Genomic DNA, 24,763 nt, shown 5'->3' on the forward strand with positions numbered 1-24,763 from the left:
CCAGTTCCTGGTTTCAGTCGAAGGAAGATGTACAAATAGAATAGAATTTTTAGATTATTTTATAGATATGACACCGTGTCTTTTATATAAATTTTCTTCGTTTTCTTTTTTAACGTACATAGTTTTGTTTTATTATTCTTTTATTCATTTTATAAAACGTATTTTCTTTTCCAACACCTTTCTTGATCGATCTTGTTCACAATGTTTATTCGTCGAACATATTTTTGATGATGTTGTATACCAATAATGAAATTTACTCGCACATAGGGGGACAACCAAACGACAATCACAAAATTACCATTGCCCTTTGATTTGTTTCGGTTCTCATCAACTTAATATGGTTCATGTCTCACTTTCTCTCTCTCTCTCTCCCTCTGTTTATCTATCTATCTCCCATCCATCCCTCATCGATTGACCTGAGCATTGGAATGGCTACAGTTTTACCATCTTGCATAAACTACGATTCTCGCAAATGTGGACCTCTTTCTACGGGACGATGTTCCAGGATGGAACAAAATCAAATGATCATTGAGTGTACCGCTATGTGAAAAAAAAATTATGTTACCGACACGCGATATACACGTGTTGTCAGTCATTTTTGCATCAAACTTCGTTTTAAACGCAAATATTGATTATTTTCTCTCGCAACAGTCGTACACGAGCGAGGGAATGTTGATTCGATAAGGAGGATCGTTGGTAATGTTTCGGCAACATGCAGCACATAGAAATTGACGATCCATCGCGTTTGTTGTCCTTCCGCGCCCGAACAGAAGATGCTTCTGACAACTTCGAAACGCATTAACACTACAGCTCGTCGTGTGCTTCTTTGGGACCGTTCGATTGATCATCCTGATAAAAGCAAGCGGCCGGCGTTTGCATACGATACTCGTATTCACACCTGTTTGGCTCTGCGACTGATAGAACTCTCGTGTCAAGTCCACACTCTAGGTGCACCAAGGCAGACCGTTGCGGACCGTTCCAGCAAGGTGCTCCATTCGAGTATAACATGGCGCTGTAATCTCCCGGCCCGTTCCATCGATCCCAGGTTCCCAATCTAGACAGCAGGGTAAACGACTCGATATAACTGATTGGATTTCAACCACTTGAACAGGCATAGTAAACTTACCTCGTCTCAGCCCCACCGTTACGTGGTTGTTGGCTCGCCTTGTCGAATAGACATAGTTTGTACACGTATTCGCGATCCTCAAAGTTGAAACACTCTCCATTGAGGGCGGCAAACTCTTCCTCCTTACCGTAATCTTTGTCTAGTAGTTCTTTAATGCTGCGAATTTCCTGCTCCATTTCACGCACGTGGCGATCAGCCTCTGTGTACTGATTGCGTGCTTCGTTTGCCTTGTTGATCAGATCCTGTGTGGCTGGGTCATACTCGACCGCTGGCTTTTCGGCACCCCGTGTCGCTTCAACGTCACCCTCGCCGACATCTTCCCCTTCATCTTCTTCGTTCTCATCAACCGTCTCTTCATCCTCCTCATCACCATTGTGGGGTGGATATTCGTCATCCCCGTACGAATTATCTTTCGCCGTTGGATCGTTGGGTTCGCTACCCTCGAGATGGTATAAATCTGCGTTCTGTAGTTCCGCTTCTTCAGTTTCTTCCAGCACCTCCTCCTCGCCTTGTTCTTCGCTCGGTGGTTTAAACAGTCCGGAATCCATCATTAGAAATGGTTTGATGCGCGGCCAGCACAGCGTTACAAACGTTTCGAAATCTACCTGTTCCCGTTCGTCTAGGAAGAAGCGTGCTTCATCTTCCGTAACCGCACCGTCCCGATTGCGATCGAATACGATTCGCGTTTGGAGTTCGACAAGCTCGAGCATTTGATTCTGATTAGAGTCGTACTTTCGGAACGTTTCTTCGGCTTCATCCCGGTTGTTCACTGCATCGGCTTCTTCTTTCAGTTTTTTAGCTTCCTCTTCGCGATCACGATATACCTTGAGGGCTGCATTTTCCAACTCTTCCGCTTCACTTTTTAGCGTTGCCTTTTCTTGCTTTAGTGCTTCCGCCTCGGCACGGCTTTTGTCGAGATCGGCTAGCCGGACACGCTGTTCATCCTTTAGTGCTCGCCCCCGTTGGCTCATTTCAAGCCGAAGCTGGTTGCCCATCTTCAGCATCTCGCTACGCTGCTTCTCACGCATTCGATCCTCTTTGCCAAGCTCGCTGCACGTGTTAATGCAGTTGGCGTGTGAAGCATACTCATCGGATGCATCGCAGCAATCACAGATCCCATCGTTTACCCTCGAGCTTGGGATGCTCAGTGGTTTGTAGCCGGCATTAGTGCAGTGAAAAGAACCGCCTGGGCAGGCGGCCGTGCCCGGTTCGTCGCTACCGTCGTCACAATCGCAGTAATCGTCATTAATGCGTTCCCGATGGATCACCTTCTTCCCATCGAGACAAACAAACTGACCACTGCCAGCACGGTCCTCATACAGGCTGGCTTGCGGGATTGAAACACCTCGAGGACGAGGTAGTTCAGTGAGTACCAGTATGCAGAAGTTACAAATCGTCGCCAACAGCAGCAACCAGGTACCGCTACACTGTTTGAGGAACATTTTAATCTTACGCGTTTCTTACTTTAGTGTGCCAGTTCACCACCTACAAATGAAAAGCAGTATAGTATCGTTTAGACTTGAATGATCGTTACTTGCTTACTTGTTCCAAGCGGAAAGGAAAATCCGGCTCGTTGTACAAAAAAAAATATTTCACCCTGAACAAGTTGGAAATAGTCGTATCGTCCCTTTTCTGTCACTTTGACAGCAATGACTTTTCATCGATTACAGTAGCTCTGAGACCAACACTCGATTTAAACGAAGCGTTGAATTTGGAAAACGATTATTGAATCACGTAAATAAAACTGTTTTGCGTTATTGTGCTGAACATCAGTTTATTTATCCGATAATACTTAGCCCAACCGTTCATTTAATACGACACAACATAATTATCATATTAAGAGTCATTATACATAGCTGTTATTATGTTTTCAACATAGGATAACAAAATCATACCATTTATTCATTACCGAACTTGGCAGAGTGCTCCGATGTGTATGCACAAAGTAGTAAAATGTACACCTTACACGTTCAAATCGTCATTCAAAGCAAAACTTCAAGAACGCAGAAGGTCCGAACAGCAGACATCCGATGAATGCTCTACCCGGATGGTCTACTATCTACTTACCACCGAACCCGCTCATTAGATTGCCCAGACCGCCCGCACCCTGCTGTAACTGTCGCATCATGTTTTGCAAACCATTCATACCACCCATCTGTTGGAACATACGAGGATCGATCATCTTTGCCATCTGCTGATTTAGTTTGGCCATTTGTGTAGGGTTCACGTTTTTCGTCATATCACCACTCTTGAACAATCCCTTAATACCGCCCATCTTCTTGATGACTGCTGCAAATTTGGTGTACTGCGATATCAGATCGCGTACTTCGCGCTCCATAACGCCCGATCCTTGAGCTACCCGCGTTACACGTGTCGGTTGTTTGCTGAACAGTTTCGCGCCATCCTTGTTATCGAGCTCACCGTCCGACATCGAGTCCATCATGGTCATGAGACGCTTGATTCTTGCCATCGATTCCTGCTCGCCGCCCTTTGTCATAAAATCTTGCGAGAACCCAGGTATCATCCCCTACAAATGGTTAAAAATGAAAGCTATTTCAATCTGATCAATGATGATGATGATAACACTCGACGTACCATGATTTGCGAGAATGGGCCCATTTTCATTATGTTCTGGAACTGTTCGTACATGTCTCGAATGGTAAATTGACCATGTTTGATCTTATCGATGAGCTCTTCGTTGTCGTCTAGCTTTAGTTCGTTAACTTTATCAATCAAACCTTCAATGTCGCCCATCCCGAGCAGTTTGCTAATGAAGGGCTTAGTCTTAAACGGTTCCAGATCGTCTATGTGCTCGCCAGTACCGATAAAGATGATGGGAGAGTTTGTCGCTGCCACTCTGCAAAAGATAAGAATCAATTCAGTAACTTGCCCCGCGATGCAGAAATAAAAAAAAAAAACACTTACGCCGATAGTGCACCACCTCCCTTTGCGTGTCCGTCTAGCTTCGTAATAATGACCGAACCAATGTCCACCTTTTCTTTGAACGCTTTAGCCTGGGCCTCACAAGCCTGCCCGATGGTGGCGTCCATGACGAAAATAATGTTATCCGGGTTGACCGCATTGGCTACCGCCAACATTTCCTCGAAAAGCGATTCCTCCTGCTTGTGCCGACCGCTCGTATCCACAATGATAAACTCGAAACCTTCCTTTTTAAACATTTCTACTCCGTCCTGTGCGATTGTGACCGGATCTACCTCCGTGTAGCTACCGTAGAACGGAATGCGCGCCTTAGTGGCATTTTGCTTAATTTGATCGTACGCACCAGCACGAAACGTATCCGCACAAACCAAACACGATTTCCAGTTCTTCTTTTGATAATGGTACGCCAGCTTTGTACACGTTGTCGTTTTGCCGGATCCCTGCAAGCCTACGAACATGATCACGTTCGGACGTCCCTTGATCGGTTGGTATGGTTTCACTCCGGGATCAACCAGCTTGACAAGCTCCTTGAACACGGCCGACTGAATCATGCGCCGCTTGTTCAAACCTCCGGCCATTTCGTCAAAGTCGATCACAGATCGTACATTTTCCCGCAGCTTCTTCACTAGACGAATGTTGACATCCGCCTCGAGCAGTGCCGTGCAGATCTCTTTCAGCATCGAGTCTAACACCTCCTCGTTTATAATCGTCGCCTTGCTTAGGGAATGCAGCGCATTCGTAATCTTACGACCTAAATCGGCTAAAACCATTTTGACGACTTATTACTGTACAAGCGCTGCCAAAAGAAACCACACGTTTTCAGTCGCTTCTGAAACGATTCTGATCGTAAGGGTTGTGGAAGATTGTCTACCAAACACTTGAGGGGCCAACTCGCGCGAGGCTATCACGTTTACTATGGCTACACAAAACACTGCAAAATTCAGTGTGTTGCAACTAGTTCATGTTAGTTTGGGGTTCCGGGATCTCAGCGTAGTGCAGCTAGACACTACAAAACGTTGTAAAAGATCGTAAAATGCACTAATTTTGGGATTGCGATGATACGCAAATTGGTAGTAGAAAAATATTTGTTTGGAAGAGCTGCGTTGTGCCAGCAGGACAACATTCAGCTAAATGTCAAACCACTGTCAACGTTGTGTAGGAGGCTATGTCATGCCAGGAGGGACTGTCAAACGACCATATTGATTTTCTGACTGACAACTGTGGTTCATTGATAATGCGTTGTGAAAGTAATGTACTAAGTGATGTTCTACTATCCAACATTTACGGTGCATAAATGAACTTATTTAGGGACGGCACGGTGATATATGTGATAAACGGCGCCGGCCCACATGGCAGGACTTGGGTTCAAATCCCATCCGAACTGTCTCCCCGTAGCAAGGACTGACTATCCTAGTACGTGGTAAAATAAGTCTGGATACGGCCAGGCCGTTCTAACCGAGCAAAAAAAAACTTATATACGTTTACGAACACAACACAACAAATTCAAACAACGATGCATATTTATTTATTATTTATCTTAACTCCTTTAAGTACATCGATATAAGCAAAGATCGTAGAGTAAACCTTCAGCAGAAACTACTTCGTCGCAGATACACCGTGTATTGTTTTGTTTACGAGTTTTGTTGTTTTATATTTTAAGATAATGTACACTCTGTACATCTGTTGCGCCCTACTATTTAAAGAAAAAACCTGAAGATTTCCATTAGTATGGTCTTGCTGTTCTATCTTCGTTTCATTTTAAAGCACTGAAATCAATCTTAGAGATTCTCATTAAAAGATTTTAGTAGAAAAATGAACATCCCAAATGTGGATTCTACCATGTACCACTTTTCTTAAGTAAAATTTCGAAGAAACATGATTTCTTCATTCTTCATTCTGTTGGCACTACCGCTGGAAGCAGTCTTAGAATCGTTCTGTTTTTCGATATTCGTTTGGCGATTAAATTCTTTTTGCAGCGGAAGGTCATGTGTAAGTGTAATGGTACTCAGCGCTAAATTACCTAGTAGTAGCTTAGTGACTAACGCTTTTGTCTTCGATGCTCGTTTGCATTTCGGAAAATTCTCGTTCCCGTTTTCGATCGTGATGACAGTCGACAAAGGCTGCATTAAACAGTATTTGGCAGCCACGCTCAATCCAATGCATGATCACGTTTTTCGTTTGTTTGTTGCTACGCCATACGATGCAGACGTAGTACACAGGAACACCGGATAAGGTTATTGCAAGTCCAACAAGCAGATTGAATGGTTCGGTAAACGATGGTAACAACACCAATCCCAAACAGCAAATGAGGAATATTATTGGCAGGGCCAAATTTACCTTAATCGGTCTTGGCATGTTGGGTCTAAAAGGAAAAAGAAACTAATTCATTGATATGTTCGTATAAAATATGATGCACTCCATGTCTTACTTTGAAATTCTCAGCCACAACAAGCCGGCTATACTGGCAGCAACGGAAAGCCAAAGGATTTGACTGAAATAGTTGATGAGTACAAATACGTCGGCCGATAGCAGCATTATGATGGAAGTGATGCAGGTGAATATTAGAGCCGGTATTGGTGTTTGTCGGTCAACATGAACAAGCGAAAACCAAGCAGGCAAATGTCCTTCCTGGGCGCCGGTCGAGAACAGGCGAGCCGAAGTGAACAAAATACCGTTAACTCCACCAAAGGTACTGAGAGCGACGAAGATCGGTATCAACCAGGCGACAGAACCAAACATACGATTGCCGAACGAAACGGCCACGGCAATCGAGGCCAGCATTTCTTGTCTCGATACCACCGCAAAGTATGCCATGTTGACGAAAACGTAAATACCGGTGACCATGGGCATTGCGATCCATATAGCACGCGGAAGGTTTCTGATAAGGGCGAGAGAGAGAGAGAGAGAAAAGAGAGAACGAAAAAACAAACACACAAACAAAAATTAATTTGCCGTACAACACACAATTAAAGCCTTTCTTTACTTACTTGTACGGATTTTCTAGCTCCTCCGTAACAAAGTTCAGATAGTTCCATCCACCAAAGGCGAACAGCCCGGAGTAGAAAGCGTAAGCAAGGCTGGATAGTGCATAATCTCCCTCCCAGGGATTCTGAAAGTTATCGAGTGACTCCGTTGCCATAAAGTACATGCCGGCCAGAATGATGGACACCAGGGCAGTTAGTTTGGCGATGGTAAATACATCCTGTATTTTCATTGCCCATTTAGTTGAAATGCAGTTGATGGCCGTTAGGAAGCAAAGACATACAGCCGCTAGGAGTCGTACCGCATTTTCCGGTGCTTCACAATCTTCGAAAAACGGTCTGACCGCGTATTGTGCAAAAGTTAATGCGACGATTGCCTGAAACAAAAAAATTAACAAACAAACGTATGTATGTAATGATTTATTATGGTAGTATGGTTTTACAGGGAAACACACATGATAAGCTGCGGAGAGCCCACTTTTGGAAATCGCGCAAGCGAATATGAAAGTAGGGAAGGTTGATACGGAAACACCCAATATGTTAGCAAATCGCCCAATATAGGGGCAGATCACGGCTTAAGCTTTTTTTTTGTATGCGTTTTGACGTTTCGAGGCTTATCCGCTGTCAGTTCCCCATACAAATCGACAGCCAAGTTCAGCCTAGGAAATATGGATTAGAAAGTTTTCCTAATGAAAACTGCTCGATTAGCTCGATCAGCTGCTCGACAAATATGTAAACAAACCAATTTGCAAGCAGTGAAAAACAGGGTAAGGCCATGTTACCCATATGCTGAAAATGTAAACAAATCAACAAATATCCATAAATGCACATAAATTTAACACGTTTCAACATGTAATGTGTTGTTAAAATTAATTAAATTAAATCATAATATTTTTTCGTTAGAACGGCCTGGCCGTATTGACTTACTTTTTACCACGTAGCCGGATAGTCATTCCTTGCCACGGGGTTTGGTCCGAATGGGATTTGAAATATGGATCTGAATGGTAAACGCAACGGTATTAAATGTATTAAAACGGTATTAAACGACAAATGATATAAACTGTGCTTTCAAACTACGAACCTTTGCGCTACTATATGCTACTGTTTTGTGGCTACTGCTACGTATAATTCAGAGATGTTCTCATTCTTTATCATACAACAGCAGCATCCAACCTAACCTTTTGTGCATCATGCAGTACTTTACTTTGATTAATACCGTTGCGTTTACCATTCAGATCCAGATTTAACTAATTTCGAATCGCATACCAATTGCACAGCCTACTTTGAAGCTCACGTCGTTTCCATGGAATTCGTTACATTACGTTCTATTAGCATGCTAGGTTTAACAAGAATTATGAACCTCTATCAGCTGAGTAAATTACCGCAAATAAACGACCATGTTTTTTAAAATACATCTATTTAATATTCGATGCGAAGAAGAAGAAGAAGATAGGTTGCTCGGTTTTGAAAATTCCAAACGATTGCTCTATTACAATACGCTTTGCCCTTCGTTGAATAGATGACGAATCCGGGATTTACATTTCGTTAATTTGTTTTCACCTTCTATAAAAACTCAGTGAGGCAAGTAGGAAATGCCTTGTAATGATTTGTAAATCAGTATATATGGTACTGACAATACGGCAAATGCCGTCATAATGGACTTATACAATAAAATAAAATAAAAAACCTCAGTGAACAGATTTACATATTTTTTTTAAAACTTAACAAAACAACAGGGTAAAACTGAAACAACACGGAAAATCCGACACGGGGTAAAATGTCTCTCGGATAATCGCCATCCTGTTTTCGTCATCCATCTCCTGTCAAACCACTGAAATTATTCTACCTGTGTGCTCGCGATTAGCTGTTCGATCATTTTAGCCCAATTTAGTGAAAAAGCGTGTTTTTGTTTTTTACAACTATAGTTACACCGTGATTGTGATTTAATTTTCAATATGATTCCATTGATTTTACTCGCTGAAGAGGAAGATCAAAGGGAAGAGAAGATGAATCAACAACGCTATCGTAGGTGTCTTCGGTTAAACAGAAGCGTGATTGAACTCCCACGCAACAGGTAATAAATTATTGCTTATCTCTTCGGTTTTGAAACATGACAATTCTGATACATACTATATTTCAGTTTTATACAAAATTTCCGAGTTTCACATGATATTTTCGCCGAAATTCTTCGTGAAATTGAAGGTGACCTTACTCCTGGTACATCGATTGGTATAACAGCCGAACAAAAATTAGCTGCAGCTCTACGGTTTTTCGCAACAGGTCACTTCCAACAAGGTGTTGGAAAAGATTTCCACATACCAATGGCACAGTCGACGTTTTCTACTATGTTGACCAAGGTTTTGAACAGTATGGAACGGAAGCTATGTTCAAAATACATCATGTTGGATATGTCCGAAGCAGACGCAGAAGCAGCAAACCAGTATTTTAACGAGAAATCTGGAATCAGTGGCGTAGTTATGTGTGCAGATGGGACACACATCAGAATAAAGCGCCCAAATACGAATGAGCATTTCTACTACAATCGCAAAGGAGTTTTCAGTATAAATGCTTTGATGGTATGTGCATTGAACTTGATTTGAATGTTTGTTTAATATTACACAGTGGAATATTTATTAACAAATGTAATTATAACCCATATTTCAGATATGTGATCACCAGCAAAGAATAAGATTTGTAAATGCAAAATATGGTGGAGCCAAACACGATGCGCATGTATGGAACCGGAGCCCTGCGCGTAGTTTTTTTGCGGCCAAGCATCGCAACGGCAACACAGCCTTTAAGTTGCTAGGTACTATATTTTTAATTCAATTAAATCCCATCCAGATTTATCCCACGTTGTCGTTACGCCAAGAAGATGTTATGTTTTTAACATTAATTAATAATAAATTCTGTTGTTTAATAGGTGATTCAGCATATCCAAGAGAAGACTGGTTACTCATACCTGTCAGAGATGCAAATCCGAGCTCTGCAGATGCTCAGTACAACGAACGACACACTGCAGGACGTATTATAATTGAGCGAACGTTTGGAGTTTTAAAAAGCAGATTTCGATGTCTTGCCGGAACACGAGAGCTACAATATGCACCTTCCAAATGTGTTAAAATAATAAATGTATGTTGTGCGCTTCATAACATGTGCATCGAACATGGAATAAATTCATAACAAATCATGGTCGTTTATTTGTGTTTTACTAACTAAATTGAGATACACAACAATAGACAAGTAAATGTGGAGAAACCAGAGATGTGTGAACGAAGAGCTTTGATTGTCGCAAGGTTGTGTCACTAGTTGAGTGATGAGTTCGTAAACTTTTGCCTTATCCGTAGATCGGTAGCACACTGTGCTTGCGTGTATCTACTGGTAAAATAGACTAAACATGGTGCAGCCAGAATCGCATCGTTTAACGTAATAAAACGTATTTAGTTCGAGTTGTATTGTTACAACATTACACTTGGCCAGTGGCGGATCTAACGGTGGGCGAAGTAGACAACCGCAAGGCGTCTCATCCTTTCGAGGCCTCGAAAATCTGGTTTTGTGTTCTCACACGCTGTGATATTGTTTTGTGGTTAATCACGGAACCCAAATATATAGATAATATCTATTACTATTTATTTCAATACGACAATATTAACGCGACGCGAGCTCTGCATGATCGAACGCTACAAACCCGAATGGCCGGTGATCGAAAGGCCGTCCCGTGCCAACGTCCTTGCTAGAATCCAAAATGAGGGAAACATGGTTGGGCCCACGAGCCTAGCACGTGGGATCGCTGGGATGACATCTCTTGTCATCTAAGGATGTCGCACGTCGTGAGAAGCCCAGATGACGATGTCGCGTGACACAAGACGTGTCCACAACATCTGGTTACTTAAAACATGCAACACAATGACAGAGTGTAAGAACACACTAGTAAAGGAGCCTCCACTAGCATTTCACGCAGCACCTCCAAGAAGAATGATTTGCTACTGCTCTCGATTTTCAAATCTGCCCCGTGCTGTTCATGCTCATGTGATTGAACTTACACGAACTTGCTTTTGTATCGTAGCAACCACCTCATTGAAAAACATTTCATGAAAACTCTGCTTGTATTTCGTGTCCATTTATACTCCTTGATTTTAAAGAAAGTTTTATATGACACTTAATTTCAACATCAATAAAAAAATCATTTAGGTTATCACAAAAGATGGAAAGGATTTTATTTTGGTTTATATAAACTAGATTTTTGAAGCTTAACTATTGCATTGAATGCATACCATAGTAAACGAACTGGACTTATAAAAAGGCTGTTTTAAGACGAACATAGCGTCTAATACATGTTTAGCTAATAGCCCTATTTACATCTAGTATTGCTTAAAGTGAATGACTCAGATAAAATTAAGGAAAAAATATGTTGGTATTACTAAAGTAGGTGAAATAGAATAATATGAATTTAATATTTAAGAATAATATGAATAATATGAATTAATGAAGAAAATTAAAAACAAGAAATTAAATAAAAATAACAGGCACTATACTATATCACAAGGTTTTAGCGTTTTAGCAAGGATTTTGGCGTTTCAGGTTTTGATTCATTTCACGAAGTTCTTGTAGGATGAGGATTTGGTTTTCTGCTAATGTGTCCATTTTTGTCACCATCGATTTCAATAGTTCCGTCTGTTGTTCGGCTAATTCTCTGATGTCTATTGTTTTTCTGCGTTTTTGTTGTGGCTGGTTTTCTTCGTCGCTATCGGTTATCAAAATGCTGGACTGTTGATGTGGATCCAATGAGGAATTGTTATTGCTGGTACTGGTGTCAGAGATGGTTGCGGATGAAAAACTGTGTGTATTTGGGTCTTGTAGAAACTGGTTGCTATTGTGATCTATGCCGTATATGTTGCCTGCATGGCCCTCGTCATCGTCTTTAAAGCAAAGGAGGAGAGCAATTCTCTCCTCCAATGCGGTTAACGGCACTGCAGTCGAGGGGCCTGCTCCCGTTGCCGTGAGGTTTCTTTGAATCTTGGCCCATTTTTTCTTGGTGCTGTATTTCAAGTTTTTCCATACCTACGGGTTTGTATTACAAGCATTAAAATAGTTTCAAAGTAGTACATAGAACAATTTATTTTGCTTACCGTTGTCCATTCCTCTGCACTTTTAAAAGGCGGCCCAAACGTGTTTAATTCTAAAGCAAGCTGTTGCCAGAAGGTTTTCTGGCTACCTTTAGCAAAACCCTTAGCAATATCTGGTCGCTCTTCCATCAGGTCGACCAGTTTACCGAACTGGTTTCTTGTTGTAATTGGTTTACGGTTCCTAAAAAAAAAATATATCAATTTTCGAAAATATACACTCTACCTTAAACACGTTGACTGCCAAGCATTGTCTTGAATGAAAGTGATCTTCATATGATTTACATTTTGATACACGATTCGTATACCAAATTCACATACATTCTGATACTTTCTATCAAAAATTATTGCCAAGACAACCAACGTGTTAAAGAATAAATTTAAAAAAAAAAACAAAATACTTTAACTTACATTTTGTCACTAGATCACAGAATTGACGTTGCAAGGATCACAGTTTTTGAGCGAATGAGTAAAATATGACGCTCTGATTTATTTTTTCATCTGGTCGGTTAGTTTACAGCGTCGGTTTGAGTTCTTGATTTCTTGGTTCAATTCAAGATCTGTTTTGCCGCCATTTTGAATTACATTTGGCGTTTGGACGCCCTTAAGATGCATTATCTGCTCACCCACGCATTCGTGTTACCATGGTTACCCTTTCTTTGCGACCAAAGTCGATTAGACAGATTGGTTAGGTTTTTTTTATAACTCAATTCGATATTTTCTCTGTAATGTGAAATAAAAAACTAATTGAATGAAGAACATGGTGGCACTGAATAGGATCAATCTGCTTTCCTTGTTTCGACGGTTCAATTCACAGAGTTATAAATAACGAAGAATTTTTATTATTCTTCAAAGAGTGTTCCGCTTCTAATTTCATTACAAGACATGCCGTAAAAATTAATGGTTAAGAAATATTGTATAAAAGATGTTTAGAATGCATTTTTTACAATATTTTTCTATGAATTCATATTCATTGAAGAATTGTATTAAATTTATTTGAATTTATTTGATTAAAATTATTTCAAAACCTAATTAAATTAATAATTTGAAAATTAATAAAGACACCACTTTAAAAACAATGTCATGAAAAGGTCAAACTCAAATTTATTTTCCTCATATTTTGGTTCAGTAAAAAATACCTTATGTTGTTCTTAATGATTCAACCCGGTACCTTTTTACTGCTCGATATCTGCTCGATTATCTGACAGATGCCGGCTTACAGCTTAAGCTTTCTAACTTAAACCGTGATCTGCCCCATAGATAGGAAATCGCGTGCAATTGATATAAAATGTCAGATTGGCGAGGCGGTTTGAATGCTGGGTATATACTTGTCGGTTCGAGAGTTAAAAAATGTAAACAAATATTTTTAAAATAATTTTTAATTAAATTAAGTAGTTGGTGCATTCGAAAATCGTATCAAAATTATTGTTTAATAATATAATTATAATATTATCTCGCTCAAACTGAAATTGCGAACTATAACTGTAAACTGTATTTCGAAAACATGCTAAAATTCAAATTGGAGATTTAAACCAGTGCCTATATACACCCGTGTTCAAAACTGTTCTGTTGAGAAGGCTAAAATTCGTTGGGATAAAGAAAATATTTCATATTGGTCTACAAGCGAAGCGTCTACAGTTTTACGGATTAATCTTTGGCAAATTTTGTGTGCTTTGTGGATATTTACAAAATAGCATAACGTACGTTAGTTTTTGGTGTATACAATCATCCCCCTGAAGGTATGTATACGTTTAAAATAGTTCAATAGTTCATTTAAAATAGTGTAAAAGTTTAAAATTTCCGTGCCTTTTCATGTCTTGCAGGCGCTTGAGTACGAAAGGAGTAATTTCTTTGCCGATGAATTTTTGCTTCAAGAACGTACCGTGTAAGAGTAAAGTAGGTTACAATCGAGCAAAGTACTGAGACAAACTAACTTAACTAAAATCGGCAATTTTTCATTTATATAAGCAAACATGAGCTCTAGCCAAAGCTCTGAACTAGCTCAAAGTGCAAACGGGGCAGTGCATGCACTTCGACGTCGAAAGACTACAAGCAACGAAGATAGAGCGCGTGGTAACAACGTATGAAAATGGAGCAACTCATGCTGCCATTAGCCAAATGCTGAATATAAAACTAACGACAGTTTACGGTATTGTCAAAAAATACCAAACAGCATTTCAGGTCGAAGCCAAGAAACGTGGTGGCAACGGGCAGAAAATATTATCGCAGCAAGCCATAAGCGATATTCAATGCTGGATCAACGACGATTGTACGGTGACGCTAAAATCACTTGCAGAAAAATTGTTGCAGGAACACGGTGTGCGAGTTTCCACTACCGCCATAGCGAGGGAAATAAAAGGCTTCAACTACCCCTTGAAGATGGTGAAGCTAATACCGGGGCGGCGTAACGCACCGACGACCATCGAGGATCGGAAAATGTACGCCACACAATTTTATGGCGTAGCGCGCGAAGTTGGATTTAATGTCAGCATGCGCACGCTTAAAGAACGATCTCGGAAAGGTACGCCGGCCACCGCCACCGTACCACAAACTACGTAATATAATTAAAAAATATTTTTAAAATGTTTGTTTACATTTTTCAACTCTTGAACCGACAAGTATATACCCAGCATTCAATCCGCCTCGCCAATCTGACATTTTATATCAATTGCACGCGATTTCGTATCTATTTTGGGAGATTTGCTAACATATTGGGTGTTTCCGTATCAACCTTCCCTACTTTCATATTCGCTTGCGCGATTTCCAAAAGTGGGCTCTCCGCAGCTTATCATGTGTGTTTCCCTGTAACTGTTCCCATAAAAAAACATAGAACAGTTTTTTTCACTTTAATGATCGCATTATCATTCCTTTCGAAAGCTCCAAAACTGGATTCGTCTCGTCGGATTCCAAAATACTGATTTAGTAGTTTAACTATTAAACCAAAACCAGGTTTAACCATTAAAAGCATGCAATAGACATGATTGTTTAAACATTTTCCAAAAGGTAAATAATACAGTCTACCATTCAGTAGAGGAATGTTATGAGGTCGAATCATTATCTAGTATGAGTTAACGGTAGTGTAAGCGTAAACAGTGGCAAAAAAAACGATTGCAAAACCCGTTGCTGAATGCATATGTAATCGTTCCACCTTACAGGGTTTCTCAGGCCAGCTCAACACCTTAACACCACTTTTCAACAACGTAAAATGTGTATCCGAAAATGTATGTCGAATTCGAATCCGGTAACTCTTTTCAACATGGTAAAACTAGGTCTCGAATCCGTAAAACCATTATTCAACACTGGGAAATGCGTACTTGACGAACACGTCGTTGACTGAATGTTTATGATGCCTATTTCGATACTGTCAACATCCGTTACATTTCATTTGTTATAATCAAATGTATATCATCATTTTTATAAATTTTATCCTAAACAATAAATTAATATACACTATAACAATAGTAAACATAAAAAATACTGAATTCCTCTTAATATTATATGCAATAAATGTAGGTAAATGTGGGCTAAGAAACAAATTATTTTCTTTATTTTGCTTCATACGAACTAAAAGAGCACTGAAACGTCGAAAGATAAATAAACAAATAAAATAAACCAATTCATTAATATTTATTTAGTTTGTACAATTGAAAATAAGCTTCTATTATAAAACTAACGTTTAAATTCAAATGCTTGAAGATCGATTACAACGGAGCATCGAAATACGTAGGCTAAACAGGTTGCATGACAGATCTGCCGAATACGCATTTCCCAGTGTTGAATAATGATTTTATGGATTCGAGACCTAGTTTTACCATGATGAAAAGAGTTACCGGGTTCGAATTGTATATACATTTTCGGATACATAGTTTACGTTGTTGAAAAGTGGTGTTACGGTGTTGAGTTGGCCTGAGAAACCCTGTATATTTACCTATTGCATATTCAAATGTTTCGCTCCGCATAGTAAGAATTCCGATGGGCTTAACATTGACAATGTAACTTTTCTTATGGAATATACTAACTACATTCTACGACATTTACTCCATAAACCAAAGCGCACACCCTTTCTTTAGCGATAATAAACACTGATGCCATAAATGATCATGCTTTCTTACAGCGAGCCACTGATTCATAATGCTGATCTTCTGATCGCTAATAATAAATCATCCAAAGATGTGCGTGTTTGTATATCTCATATTGCATCAAGGGAATTAGAAATGCATGGAAATGGGTTGTAATAATAAAGAACACTAGTAAATTTCGGTATACGGGGACAAGAACTCTATTGGTTCAAAGGTTACTTAGAAAATAGAACTCAGAGAACTCACGGTAGGAGCTCAATATCAGAAGTAATACAAAGCACTCTAGGGGTGCCACAAGGTAGTGTACTTGGTCCTATTTTATTTTTAATGTACATCAAGGACATGAAGAAGGAATTAAACATCTGTGATATTAATCTTTTTGCTAATGACACAGTCATCCCACACAAATCCATCGAAGAAGCAACAAACCTTTTAAATAACGATCTTGCTGCACTGAACGTATGGTTGAAGTACAACAAATTAAAACTTAACACGAAAAAAACTAAACTACTAGTAATTTCAAATACCAATGCAACCCCTGCTGCATTAATTAAAATAAATTATAACGTTATAGAGAGAACAAGTGAAATAAAATATCTGGAGGTCATAATAGACGAACAACTGAACTTTAAATCACATATTGACAACACGATTATCATGATGGCAAAGAAATGTGGAGTTATTTGTCGATTGAAAAAAGATCTAAGTGTTTTTGCTAAAATACAGCTTTATAAACCACTTATGGTATCGCATTTCGATTTTTGTGCGTCCATAATATTTATGTCTAATCAGGGGCAATTGAGAAGAATGCAGAAACTGCAAAATAGAGCAATGCGAGTTATCTTACTACGTGGATGGTACACCTCTTCAGAAACGCTGCTGAACGTTCTGCAATTGATGTCAGTGAAACAACGTGTAGTGTAACAAACGATGATATTTGTACATAAAATTCTCCACGGACTTCTACCGCAATACCTTTCAGAGAGGATTGTTCGAGGATCCAACATACACAATTACAATACATGTAGTGCAAATGATCCAAGAGTACCCAAGGTATCCTCAGTTTCTGCAAAAAATTGATTAGTAACTGAGTAAAGAAACAGTATTCTGTTATGTAAGTTTATAAAGTCGTTCTCCAGTCCTTGGCGTTTGGACGAATAACTTTAAATGAAAGCAGTTACTATGCATTGATAGGTGGTCTTTGCTACTGGGCTTTTTTAAGGCAATCTTTTAAGATAAATTGTTGCCACCACTTCGTTTAGTTCGTTACTGTATTATCAATTAATTATCTAAAAGATACAACCGTTCCTCTCAATACTGTTTCGGGGTTATGAGGTTGAACTCATCATCATCATCATCATCATGTATTTATTCGGCTATGGGAATAGTTCCAGTACAAATGAACAAACAATAATAGTACCTATATAATTTTAAAGTTGTTAAAACAAGTATTTTGATTCTGTCCTTTGTACTCTTATCACACCAAACATGCGGTGCATTAAGGTGGTAGTACATATAACATCATCAAGCCATCCAATATTGAACCCATGTAAGACAGCTAATTTAACTTATCACAAAATTAAAAAAAATACTAACACAACTTACTGTGCGCCACGTAAACTGCATTGGCCTCGTTCGAAGTACGATTGTTCCGGTAGGTATAAGCTTGCATGATCATGTTTTTTAAACTTGTACCGTGATAACGGATGTAATCAATAGGTACAAGATCTTTCGATAAAAGGACATCTTTTTAAAAGTATAACCAAAAAGTTCGGTCATCGATAAGATAAGCAGAGTTGGAGCAGTTGTGCAGAGCTGGCAAAGTTTGAGCAATTTACCGCTACAAACAGTAATTGAAAATTGAACATCCATGGTATTCCGGACTTTGTTGGCCTAGTACCGTCTGCCAACCTTACTTTAAACAGTGTGCGAAAGCATTGGACGTGGTTTGTACCTTCCAGTGTGGTGACTATCAGCGCGAAGTTGAGTACGGAATAAATACCGCCGCAATGGTAGTTTCAGTGGTGGCGAAACTCTTTGCTCTATCGATTAGTTGGTGGCTGTTTTGTGGCTATCCATGGACAAATGTGCAGGGAGAATATTTCTCCTCTGTTGAGCAGATGCGGCAGTTGCTAAAGCTCGAACAAACACTGTTGGAGAGTCTCGATCGCTACATTAAACTGCACGAGCAAAAGATCGAGTTCCTTCATCGGCAGCGCGATTTGTTTGGGAAGGAATTGAAGGAAGGATTAAAACATGATGTAGAATACACATCAAATCCGATGAGTGCTTTCCTGCTGGTTAACCGGCTTGTCACCGATTGGGAACGTATTCGCAGGTTTATGGAAATGGATGTCGGCGTAAAGTTGCAAAACAACACGGAAATGCCCACTGTTGACGATTTGGTGGGAATTGCTGAGGGATTAGCCCGATTGCAGGATATGTATCAGCTCGACACCAAAGCTATGGCAAGTGGTAAACTGTTCGATCGGAAGGTTGGTCGCCAGTTGAAAACGGCCGAATGCTACGAAATCGGAAACAAGCTAACGAGTGCGACCAACTATCGGTACGCCGTTAGCTGGCTACGGGAATCGTTACGTCTGTGGACAACGGAGAGTCCTGGTGTAAGTAAGGTGGAGGTCATGAACGCTCTTGCCTACGCACTTTCCAATCAAGGAGAGTACGAGGAGGCGCTAGAATTAACCAACAAGGTGTTAAAACTACAACCGGACAATCAGCGGGCACTAAACAGCAAGGAACCGCTGGAAAAATGGATCGAATACAAGAAGGAGCACGGTTTGCCACCGCCAGTACCGGATGCAAATTACAAAAACTATCCCAGCTTATGTCGAGGTGACTATCAACGGTCTACCAAGGAGGTAGCCAAATTACGTTGCCGTTACGAACACAATCGAACACCGTTTCTGCGTATCGCACCGTTAAAGCTGGAAGAGCTCAATCATGATCCATTTATCGTGGTGTACCACGAGGTGCTCTACGCCAAGGAGATCGCCACACTGCTCGATATTGCTAAACCATTGTTGCATCGTTCGATGGTAGGTGATGATGTGCAAAAGAAAGTGTCCAAAACGCGAACCAGCAACAATGGTTGGCTCGATGATGTGATGCATCCAGTCGTTCGTACCATCTCCCGGCGGACAGAAGATATGACCGATCTAGCCATGTCGGCGGCCGAACAGCTGCAGGTTGGGAATTATGGTGTTGGTGGCCACTATCTACCACATCATGATTATGCGGTGCCAGAGGAAGGCAAGGAGGCTTATCCAGCGGTTGGAAAAGGAAATCGAATAGCTACCGTAATGTATTATGTGCGTGGAATATTGCGAATTTTAAAGACAAAGGGACGTTTGTTAACGTTTGGCTTAATTTCAGTTAAGTGATGTGGCCATCGGTGGTGCGACTGTGTTCCCCGAGCTCGGTGTCGGAGTTTTCCCACGTAAAGGATCCGCAATCTTTTGGTACAACCTTCACGCGAATGGATCGATCGATGCACGTACCCTGCACGGCGCCTGTCCAGTTTTCGTTGGTTCCAAATGGGGTAAGTCTCGATACGTCGTCGTTGCTTGTCATAACGAAGCTGCGCATTCACAATATTTTATATTTACAGTTGCTAACAAATGGATTCATGAGTATGGACAGGAGTTCCGACGACCTTGCCAGATCGACCAAAAAGTCTAGAGCGAACGACCGCGACGATCGTAACATCGGGTGTGTGTGTGGATGTGAAACGTTCATCATTAAGCACCGTTGCATTACGTCTTTCCAATTATGTGGCATGTCCAACTGTTATCATCAACTGATAGCGGACTTGTTGTATCAGATTGTGCGATAAACTGAACGGAAATACAAAGAAAGAAGAAAAAGGGCACTTCCCATACCCATGTGTGACCTATTGTTGTGTTCTATTTTTTCAACTCCAACCGATTGACGGGTGTCGTAGGTAGGACAACAACAAAAATGAGTTTAAGTACGTGGAACATATCTTTGCCGGTACCGACAAGAACACTGGCAATGAATGCGTCATCACCAAGAGGGGGAAAAAATAAGTTACAATTTCTATGCCGTAAGAACTGACGACGTTTACACTTCCTTTCCTGTCATCAGGTGCGTTCCTGAACCAACAGTAACAATCGTTTATATTCGGCGTACAGACTGATAAGCACTGTATTACCGAGCGTTATGTTTTAAAATAGTATTTCATGGTTTAAAATTACCATCCATGGACTTACTACAGTTGACGTTATCTTGTTGTGTTAGTATGTATGAGGGTTTTTACCTTGGCGTCACGGAGACACATTTTTCATTATAAATAGCAACAGGCAATGTGCAAGCACAAATCAACCAATAGTCTATCTGTTCAATGGTGTTATCCAAAACGGGGAAACAAATCCTGTTCCCGTTAAGCAGACCATGGTGTACACTACTGGTGAAGGTGGTTTGCGGTATATTTTCTAGCTGATCCGTGACTAACTGACTTGTATTTTAGCTCACGTTGTGTAACACGAGCTAGACAAGCTTTATGGAGTTCTCTAGCAAGATTTTCGTGAGACCTTGAGCTGTTTTCAGCTTTCATAAAAGTGGTTTTGCTTTGTTAACAACAATCACCATTGGGAAAAAGAACCCGGACGAAGAAAACAAGCCAGACACAATATGAAACAAAATAATTATTTCAATTGATCAATTAATGACCCATCCTCATTCGTGTAGATCCTTCCCAGCGTAGATAACAATATTCCTCTCTCAGCGTTTTGTTGTCTACATGGTTTATTACTTAAAAATATGTTCCTCCGTTTCATGCTTTGAAAGTATTTATGCATGTCCTTGTATGGTTCTTAACAATTGTATGGTTCTTAATGAACACAGGCACTCCATAAAGAATATAAAGTCAAATTAGTCCTTGCTTTCAAAATAATACTATTCATTATTTTGCACTCTTTAAACTTGTATCAGTTGTTAGACTTTCAGACATTCAATACTACTTCATCCGGGGGAATAAAAAAAGGTTGTAGTTAGCAACTATTCTTCACCGTACGCATAAAATAAACGATAAAGAAACAGTCGCAATCAATTCAATCTGTAATTCAATTGCGAAGCTAGAAGGAGAGAACTTTCCAATCAAGAAGTGCGGCTTTTCACTTTGTTTGTCCAACTTGCTCGAGCATTGATTGATGCTAGAGAAGCCGACAGAGTTTTGCTTGAGGGAGACTACTATATGCTTAGGCGGCAGTAGCACTTGATTGGAAGTTCATGGCCATTCGATGCTCACAACAAACATACACACACACACATACAGTTAGCAACGAGTTCTTTTCCATGAGCCATGACTCCCATCATTCGTCATGGGGCGAGGGAAAAGCGAAGGATTTTTGCCAAACTTGTTGGTGGTTGGTGTGTAATCGCATTCGGGTTGCAAAAAAAACGGGAAAAAGTAATTCATTGATCACAGCTTCTGCTGTGCACCACCATGTTACTAGATAATGGTTAGAATAATTTCCATTGCAGGACGATCTGGATTAACCAACCGGAACAAAAACAGTTGCGATGTCATCTCAAGATGGCTACAAAACTTAGGGGGAATATCATCCGTAGGCGATGAATAATTAATCTTTGCCACCGCGTTGAGATATGGATCAGGAAAGAAAAGGCTCTGCACCATAGGTTCATGATGGATTGGAAATTTTTTATCTCTTATCACGAATAGTCGTCGATGGGAAAAGAAGGACATTAGGACCTTCAACATTTTAAGGGTACTTGGCGCATTAAATGTTGCCATAGTAATTTAAAGAATGCAAAACTAAATTTTAAGGCAGCTTTCTGCACAGGAACATGTAAATGCTCCTTGTCCTAATAAAGGCTAACGTGTGCTCCATAAAGCAAGGTTACAATGTGGTCCACAATGGTTTAAGAATAAAATAAACACAACCTAACCCTTGTAATGGTTTGAGTACCTGTGTAGTTGGGCGTATAATAAGCAGTGCCATCCAGAGACGTAGAAATCCAACAAGTGGCCCGAAAGCGACCAGCAGATACGCGTAGTCTCCACCGGAGCGCGTGATGCATGTACCGAGTTCTGCATAGCAAAGGGCACCTAATGTCGACAGGATTCCGCTCAGCGTCCAGATGACCAGGGACGAACCAACTGACCTGGAAAGGGAACGAGGAAATAAAGATGCGAGCTTTAAACAAGGAATGACCGTGTACAGGAACGATGCTGGTATTACAAAAGGAAAGGAATGAAAATGGAATTCAGTTTTTATCGTTTGGGGCGTAGATTTATGTGAAGTGGAACCGGTTTTGTTCTGTGGCATCTTCAAAGGCAAGCACAAGCCAGTAAGAATAAAATGGAAGGTAAAATAAAGAGGGCACGTAATCACACGGGCTTATAATAGTTTTGGAAGATGCTCCAAACACCAAATACCCAGCGAATGAAGAAGACCGGGCCGGGACCGGGAAGACAAGGTTCATTCGTATCGTTCCGTTGCGATGGTTACCGATCGAGAAAGCTTTGCCTTGGCGATGTGCTTTTCCTTACGCCCGCGTACAGCTGCCGGTTAAATAATTTTAACTTATTTTCGTTTGTTAAAACACCCCTATTCGTTTCAGTATTAAAAAAGATTGGCTCACAGCCACAAAAAGCACATTCATTTTTAACGGCATGAAATTGCTTAAACAACTTAGTAAAAAAAAATATAATTTAGCTAAATTATGAAAACACGTGGACGTAATAAATTTGAACTAAAAAAACAAGCAAAATATTTATTACCTGGTAAACACAAATACTCCAGTAGGCGATATGAAGATACCAGAGCCGATAATTGTTCCCACGATAATGCCAACTCCATTGATTAGTGTGATTTTGCGTTTCAGCACAACTTTATCACATCCCTCGTTGTTGCCGATGGCTGCCACTGCTTCCGAAGCCTGTGGGGCAGTGTTTTTAGCAGTCATTGTTTTTATTCCGATGCTGTAGAGCTTTCAAATGGATATTTTTCACTTATTCATGACAATATATCACTCAATCCGGAAATTGTTCTTTGCCGTTTCAAATTATTCACTGCACGATGAAAGAAAAAAAAGATGAACAAATTAGTTTAATTGTTCTCACAGCACGTTCACAGCATACAAGTTTTCTCCCCCCGGGGTAAAGTTTTTAGAAGGCAAACAACCACACATAACACGCAACCACCACTTGTGGAATGTGCTGTAGAATTAAGATATGTCTTCGTGAAACTTTGCAATCGATACTGCCAGTCGGTCTGTGCACTCGAATACGACAGCAGCAATCACGATCTACGAAAACCGGTAGCCGGTAACATAACATAAAATAAATTTCCTACACACTATATGGGGCCTGGCGCCGGAAATGATTTCATTCGCATCGGCACAGGTACGCACTATCCACACAGGTATGTACAAGCAAAGTTCCGCTAGCAAAGCAATAAATCGGAATACCAGGAAGGGAGGGCGCACAACGAACGTATTTTGGAGAGCGACACTTTATCACTGGTCAGTTGTTATCGCTGACCGTTTTGTGACGGTAGAAAGCATCCGGAAAAGTAACAGCGTGGAACGACTCCGTATAGATTTGTTGTTGTATCACCATCCGATTTTCCGACCTAAGTATTCTTGCACGAGGGAAAACACGCGTTGATTGGTACAACATCACTTCGCGTTTCTCGTGCTCTCAAATCACGGTTCATCTCTCGACAGCTCTCTTTCTTTACACCTGTCTCGCTTTCGCTTGTACCTGCTGCGGTTGCTATGTTTGATGCCCTTTTTCGCTTCACCACCACGCAGTAATGCTGTTGCGCGCCGAATCACGCTGTACTGGTAATCAGAGAATGACGCAAATTTTGTATCTACTTGCACGTTGGAATGACGCCGGCCTACAGCACATGCTCGCTCACTCCCACGTCTTCCATCTAACTAACACAACTCCACGCACTAAGCTCGTACGGTGTGCGTATAGTACCGCTACCGCCACCGCTTTGTACGCACAATAATAAAAAGCTGGTTGTATTATAAACAAATCAACGCTCTTCCGCTCTCGAAGAATTCTTTCATTTCGGAACGCGTACAACGTGTAATACATAAACATGGGCTGTTTCTCTTTGCCATGTTCTTGATCGTTTGATATTTTAATCTTTTAGAAACACAAATCTAGATTACACACATTTGAAACGTGCGTGAAAAGAAATGCACAATTAACAGCAGTAAACAACGGAATAGAAACGATTCAGGGGTTATCCACTATTGCAACTTTCTGCGTTGGTCATTTCTGTGTTCAGAAACCACACACATTTACGATTGTACAATGATAATTACTGTTTTTCGAGATTCAGGACGAACGCAACACGCTGCTAACTAGCCAGCGAATATCATCAGGTAAACATGCCGTCAAAACAAGTTTGAATTGAAACGTCAACAAAAGAGCGGATCAAATTGCTTCCGAATGGAACATCGGAGTACTAGTGTTCCGTACAGTGCGAATCA

At 40.5% G+C, this 24,763-nt stretch overlaps 5 protein-coding genes across 17 annotated transcripts; 2 read left to right on the forward strand and 3 right to left on the reverse strand.

The window, feature by feature from the left end:
- Positions 1-122: 122 nt before the first annotated feature.
- On the reverse strand, positions 123-2,787 carry LOC125774633 (glucosidase 2 subunit beta). The gene is made up of 3 exons (XM_049444742.1): positions 2,669-2,787; positions 1,127-2,611; positions 123-1,054 (listed from the first exon to the last, which is right to left on the reverse strand). The coding sequence occupies exons 2-3, from the start codon at positions 2,566-2,568 to the stop codon at positions 805-807; spliced, it is 1,692 nt and encodes a 563-aa protein (XP_049300699.1). The 5' UTR covers positions 2,569-2,611; positions 2,669-2,787; the 3' UTR covers positions 123-804.
- A 198-nt stretch (positions 2,788-2,985) lies between these two features.
- Positions 2,986-5,211, reverse strand: LOC125774641 (signal recognition particle 54 kDa protein). Its single transcript, XM_049444762.1, has 3 exons — positions 4,052-5,211; positions 3,722-3,983; positions 2,986-3,653 (listed from the first exon to the last, which is right to left on the reverse strand). The coding sequence occupies exons 1-3, from the start codon at positions 4,834-4,836 to the stop codon at positions 3,186-3,188; spliced, it is 1,515 nt and encodes a 504-aa protein (XP_049300719.1). The 5' UTR covers positions 4,837-5,211; the 3' UTR covers positions 2,986-3,185.
- Positions 5,212-5,568: 357 nt separating this feature from the next.
- Positions 5,569-24,704, reverse strand: LOC125774638 (Y+L amino acid transporter 2). Of its 10 annotated transcripts, none has more exons than XM_049444751.1 (6): positions 24,596-24,704; positions 23,034-23,324; positions 22,219-22,414; positions 7,054-7,424; positions 6,495-6,944; positions 5,569-6,428 (listed from the first exon to the last, which is right to left on the reverse strand). In XM_049444751.1, the coding sequence occupies exons 2-6, from the start codon at positions 23,216-23,218 to the stop codon at positions 6,098-6,100; spliced, it is 1,533 nt and encodes a 510-aa protein (XP_049300708.1). In that variant the 5' UTR covers positions 23,219-23,324; positions 24,596-24,704; the 3' UTR covers positions 5,569-6,097. The 10 variants fall into 10 exon arrangements, with proteins under 10 accessions (XP_049300708.1, XP_049300714.1, XP_049300717.1 ...); XM_049444757.1 differs by having other exon boundaries at positions 24,570-24,678; XM_049444760.1 differs by lacking the exon at positions 24,596-24,704 and adding an exon at positions 24,444-24,467.
- Positions 8,024-12,720, forward strand: LOC125774648 (putative nuclease HARBI1). 2 transcript variants are annotated; one of them, XM_049444779.1, is made up of 4 exons: positions 8,024-9,121; positions 9,188-9,623; positions 9,712-9,856; positions 9,971-12,720. In XM_049444779.1, exons 1-4 carry the CDS (start codon positions 9,003-9,005, stop codon positions 10,228-10,230), a joined length of 960 nt encoding a protein of 319 aa, XP_049300736.1. In that variant the 5' UTR covers positions 8,024-9,002; the 3' UTR covers positions 10,231-12,720. The 2 variants fall into 2 exon arrangements, with proteins under 2 accessions (XP_049300736.1, XP_049300734.1); XM_049444777.1 differs by having other exon boundaries at positions 9,712-12,720.
- LOC125774635 (prolyl 4-hydroxylase subunit alpha-1-like) lies at positions 18,103-21,828 on the forward strand. 3 transcript variants are annotated; one of them, XM_049444747.1, is made up of 3 exons: positions 18,103-19,578; positions 19,643-19,808; positions 19,878-21,828. In XM_049444747.1, the coding sequence occupies exons 1-3, from the start codon at positions 18,259-18,261 to the stop codon at positions 19,946-19,948; spliced, it is 1,557 nt and encodes a 518-aa protein (XP_049300704.1). In that variant the 5' UTR covers positions 18,103-18,258; the 3' UTR covers positions 19,949-21,828. The 3 variants fall into 3 exon arrangements, with proteins under 3 accessions (XP_049300704.1, XP_049300701.1, XP_049300702.1); XM_049444744.1 differs by having other exon boundaries at positions 19,643-21,828; XM_049444745.1 differs by having other exon boundaries at positions 18,103-19,566; positions 19,643-21,828.
- Positions 24,705-24,763: the final 59 nt, after the last annotated feature.

Source organism: Anopheles funestus, chromosome 2RL (genome assembly GCF_943734845.2).
Source record: "Anopheles funestus chromosome 2RL, idAnoFuneDA-416_04, whole genome shotgun sequence".
In the NCBI taxonomy this organism is placed as follows: domain Eukaryota; kingdom Metazoa; phylum Arthropoda; class Insecta; order Diptera; family Culicidae; genus Anopheles; species Anopheles funestus.

What these genes read in the sequence shown, in the direction of transcription:
- LOC125774638 (XM_049444751.1), bottom strand. Translation starts at nt 23,218, where the DNA reads ATGACTGCTAAAAACACTGCCCCACAGGCTTCGGAAGCAGTGGCAGCC. An exon ending in GAGCTAGAAAATCCGTACAA is followed by an intron (nt 6,945 to 7,053) that starts GTAAGTAAAGAA and finishes CGCCCTTATCAG; the next exon opens with AAACCTTCCGCGTGCTATAT. An exon ending in TTGTGGCTGAGAATTTCAAA is followed by an intron (nt 6,429 to 6,494) that starts GTAAGACATGGA and finishes TTTTCCTTTTAG; the next exon opens with ACCCAACATGCCAAGACCGA.
- LOC125774635 (XM_049444744.1), top strand. Translation starts at nt 18,259, where the DNA reads ATGGTAGTTTCAGTGGTGGCGAAACTCTTTGCTCTATCGATTAGTTGG. An exon ending in TAGCTACCGTAATGTATTAT is followed by an intron (nt 19,579 to 19,642) that starts GTGCGTGGAATA and finishes GCTTAATTTCAG; the next exon opens with TTAAGTGATGTGGCCATCGG.
- LOC125774641 (XM_049444762.1), bottom strand. Translation starts at nt 4,836, where the DNA reads ATGGTTTTAGCCGATTTAGGTCGTAAGATTACGAATGCGCTGCATTCC. An exon ending in GGAGGTGGTGCACTATCGGC is followed by an intron (nt 3,984 to 4,051) that starts GTAAGTGTTTTT and finishes TATCTTTTGCAG; the next exon opens with AGTGGCAGCGACAAACTCTC. An exon ending in GCCCATTCTCGCAAATCATG is followed by an intron (nt 3,654 to 3,721) that starts GTACGTCGAGTG and finishes AACCATTTGTAG; the next exon opens with GGGATGATACCTGGGTTCTC.
- LOC125774648 (XM_049444777.1), top strand. Translation starts at nt 9,003, where the DNA reads ATGATTCCATTGATTTTACTCGCTGAAGAGGAAGATCAAAGGGAAGAG. An exon ending in ATTGAACTCCCACGCAACAG is followed by an intron (nt 9,122 to 9,187) that starts GTAATAAATTAT and finishes ACTATATTTCAG; the next exon opens with TTTTATACAAAATTTCCGAG. An exon ending in TCAGTATAAATGCTTTGATG is followed by an intron (nt 9,624 to 9,711) that starts GTATGTGCATTG and finishes CCCATATTTCAG; the next exon opens with ATATGTGATCACCAGCAAAG.
- LOC125774633 (XM_049444742.1), bottom strand. Translation starts at nt 2,568, where the DNA reads ATGTTCCTCAAACAGTGTAGCGGTACCTGGTTGCTGCTGTTGGCGACG. An exon ending in AACGGTGGGGCTGAGACGAG is followed by an intron (nt 1,055 to 1,126) that starts GTAAGTTTACTA and finishes CCTGCTGTCTAG; the next exon opens with ATTGGGAACCTGGGATCGAT.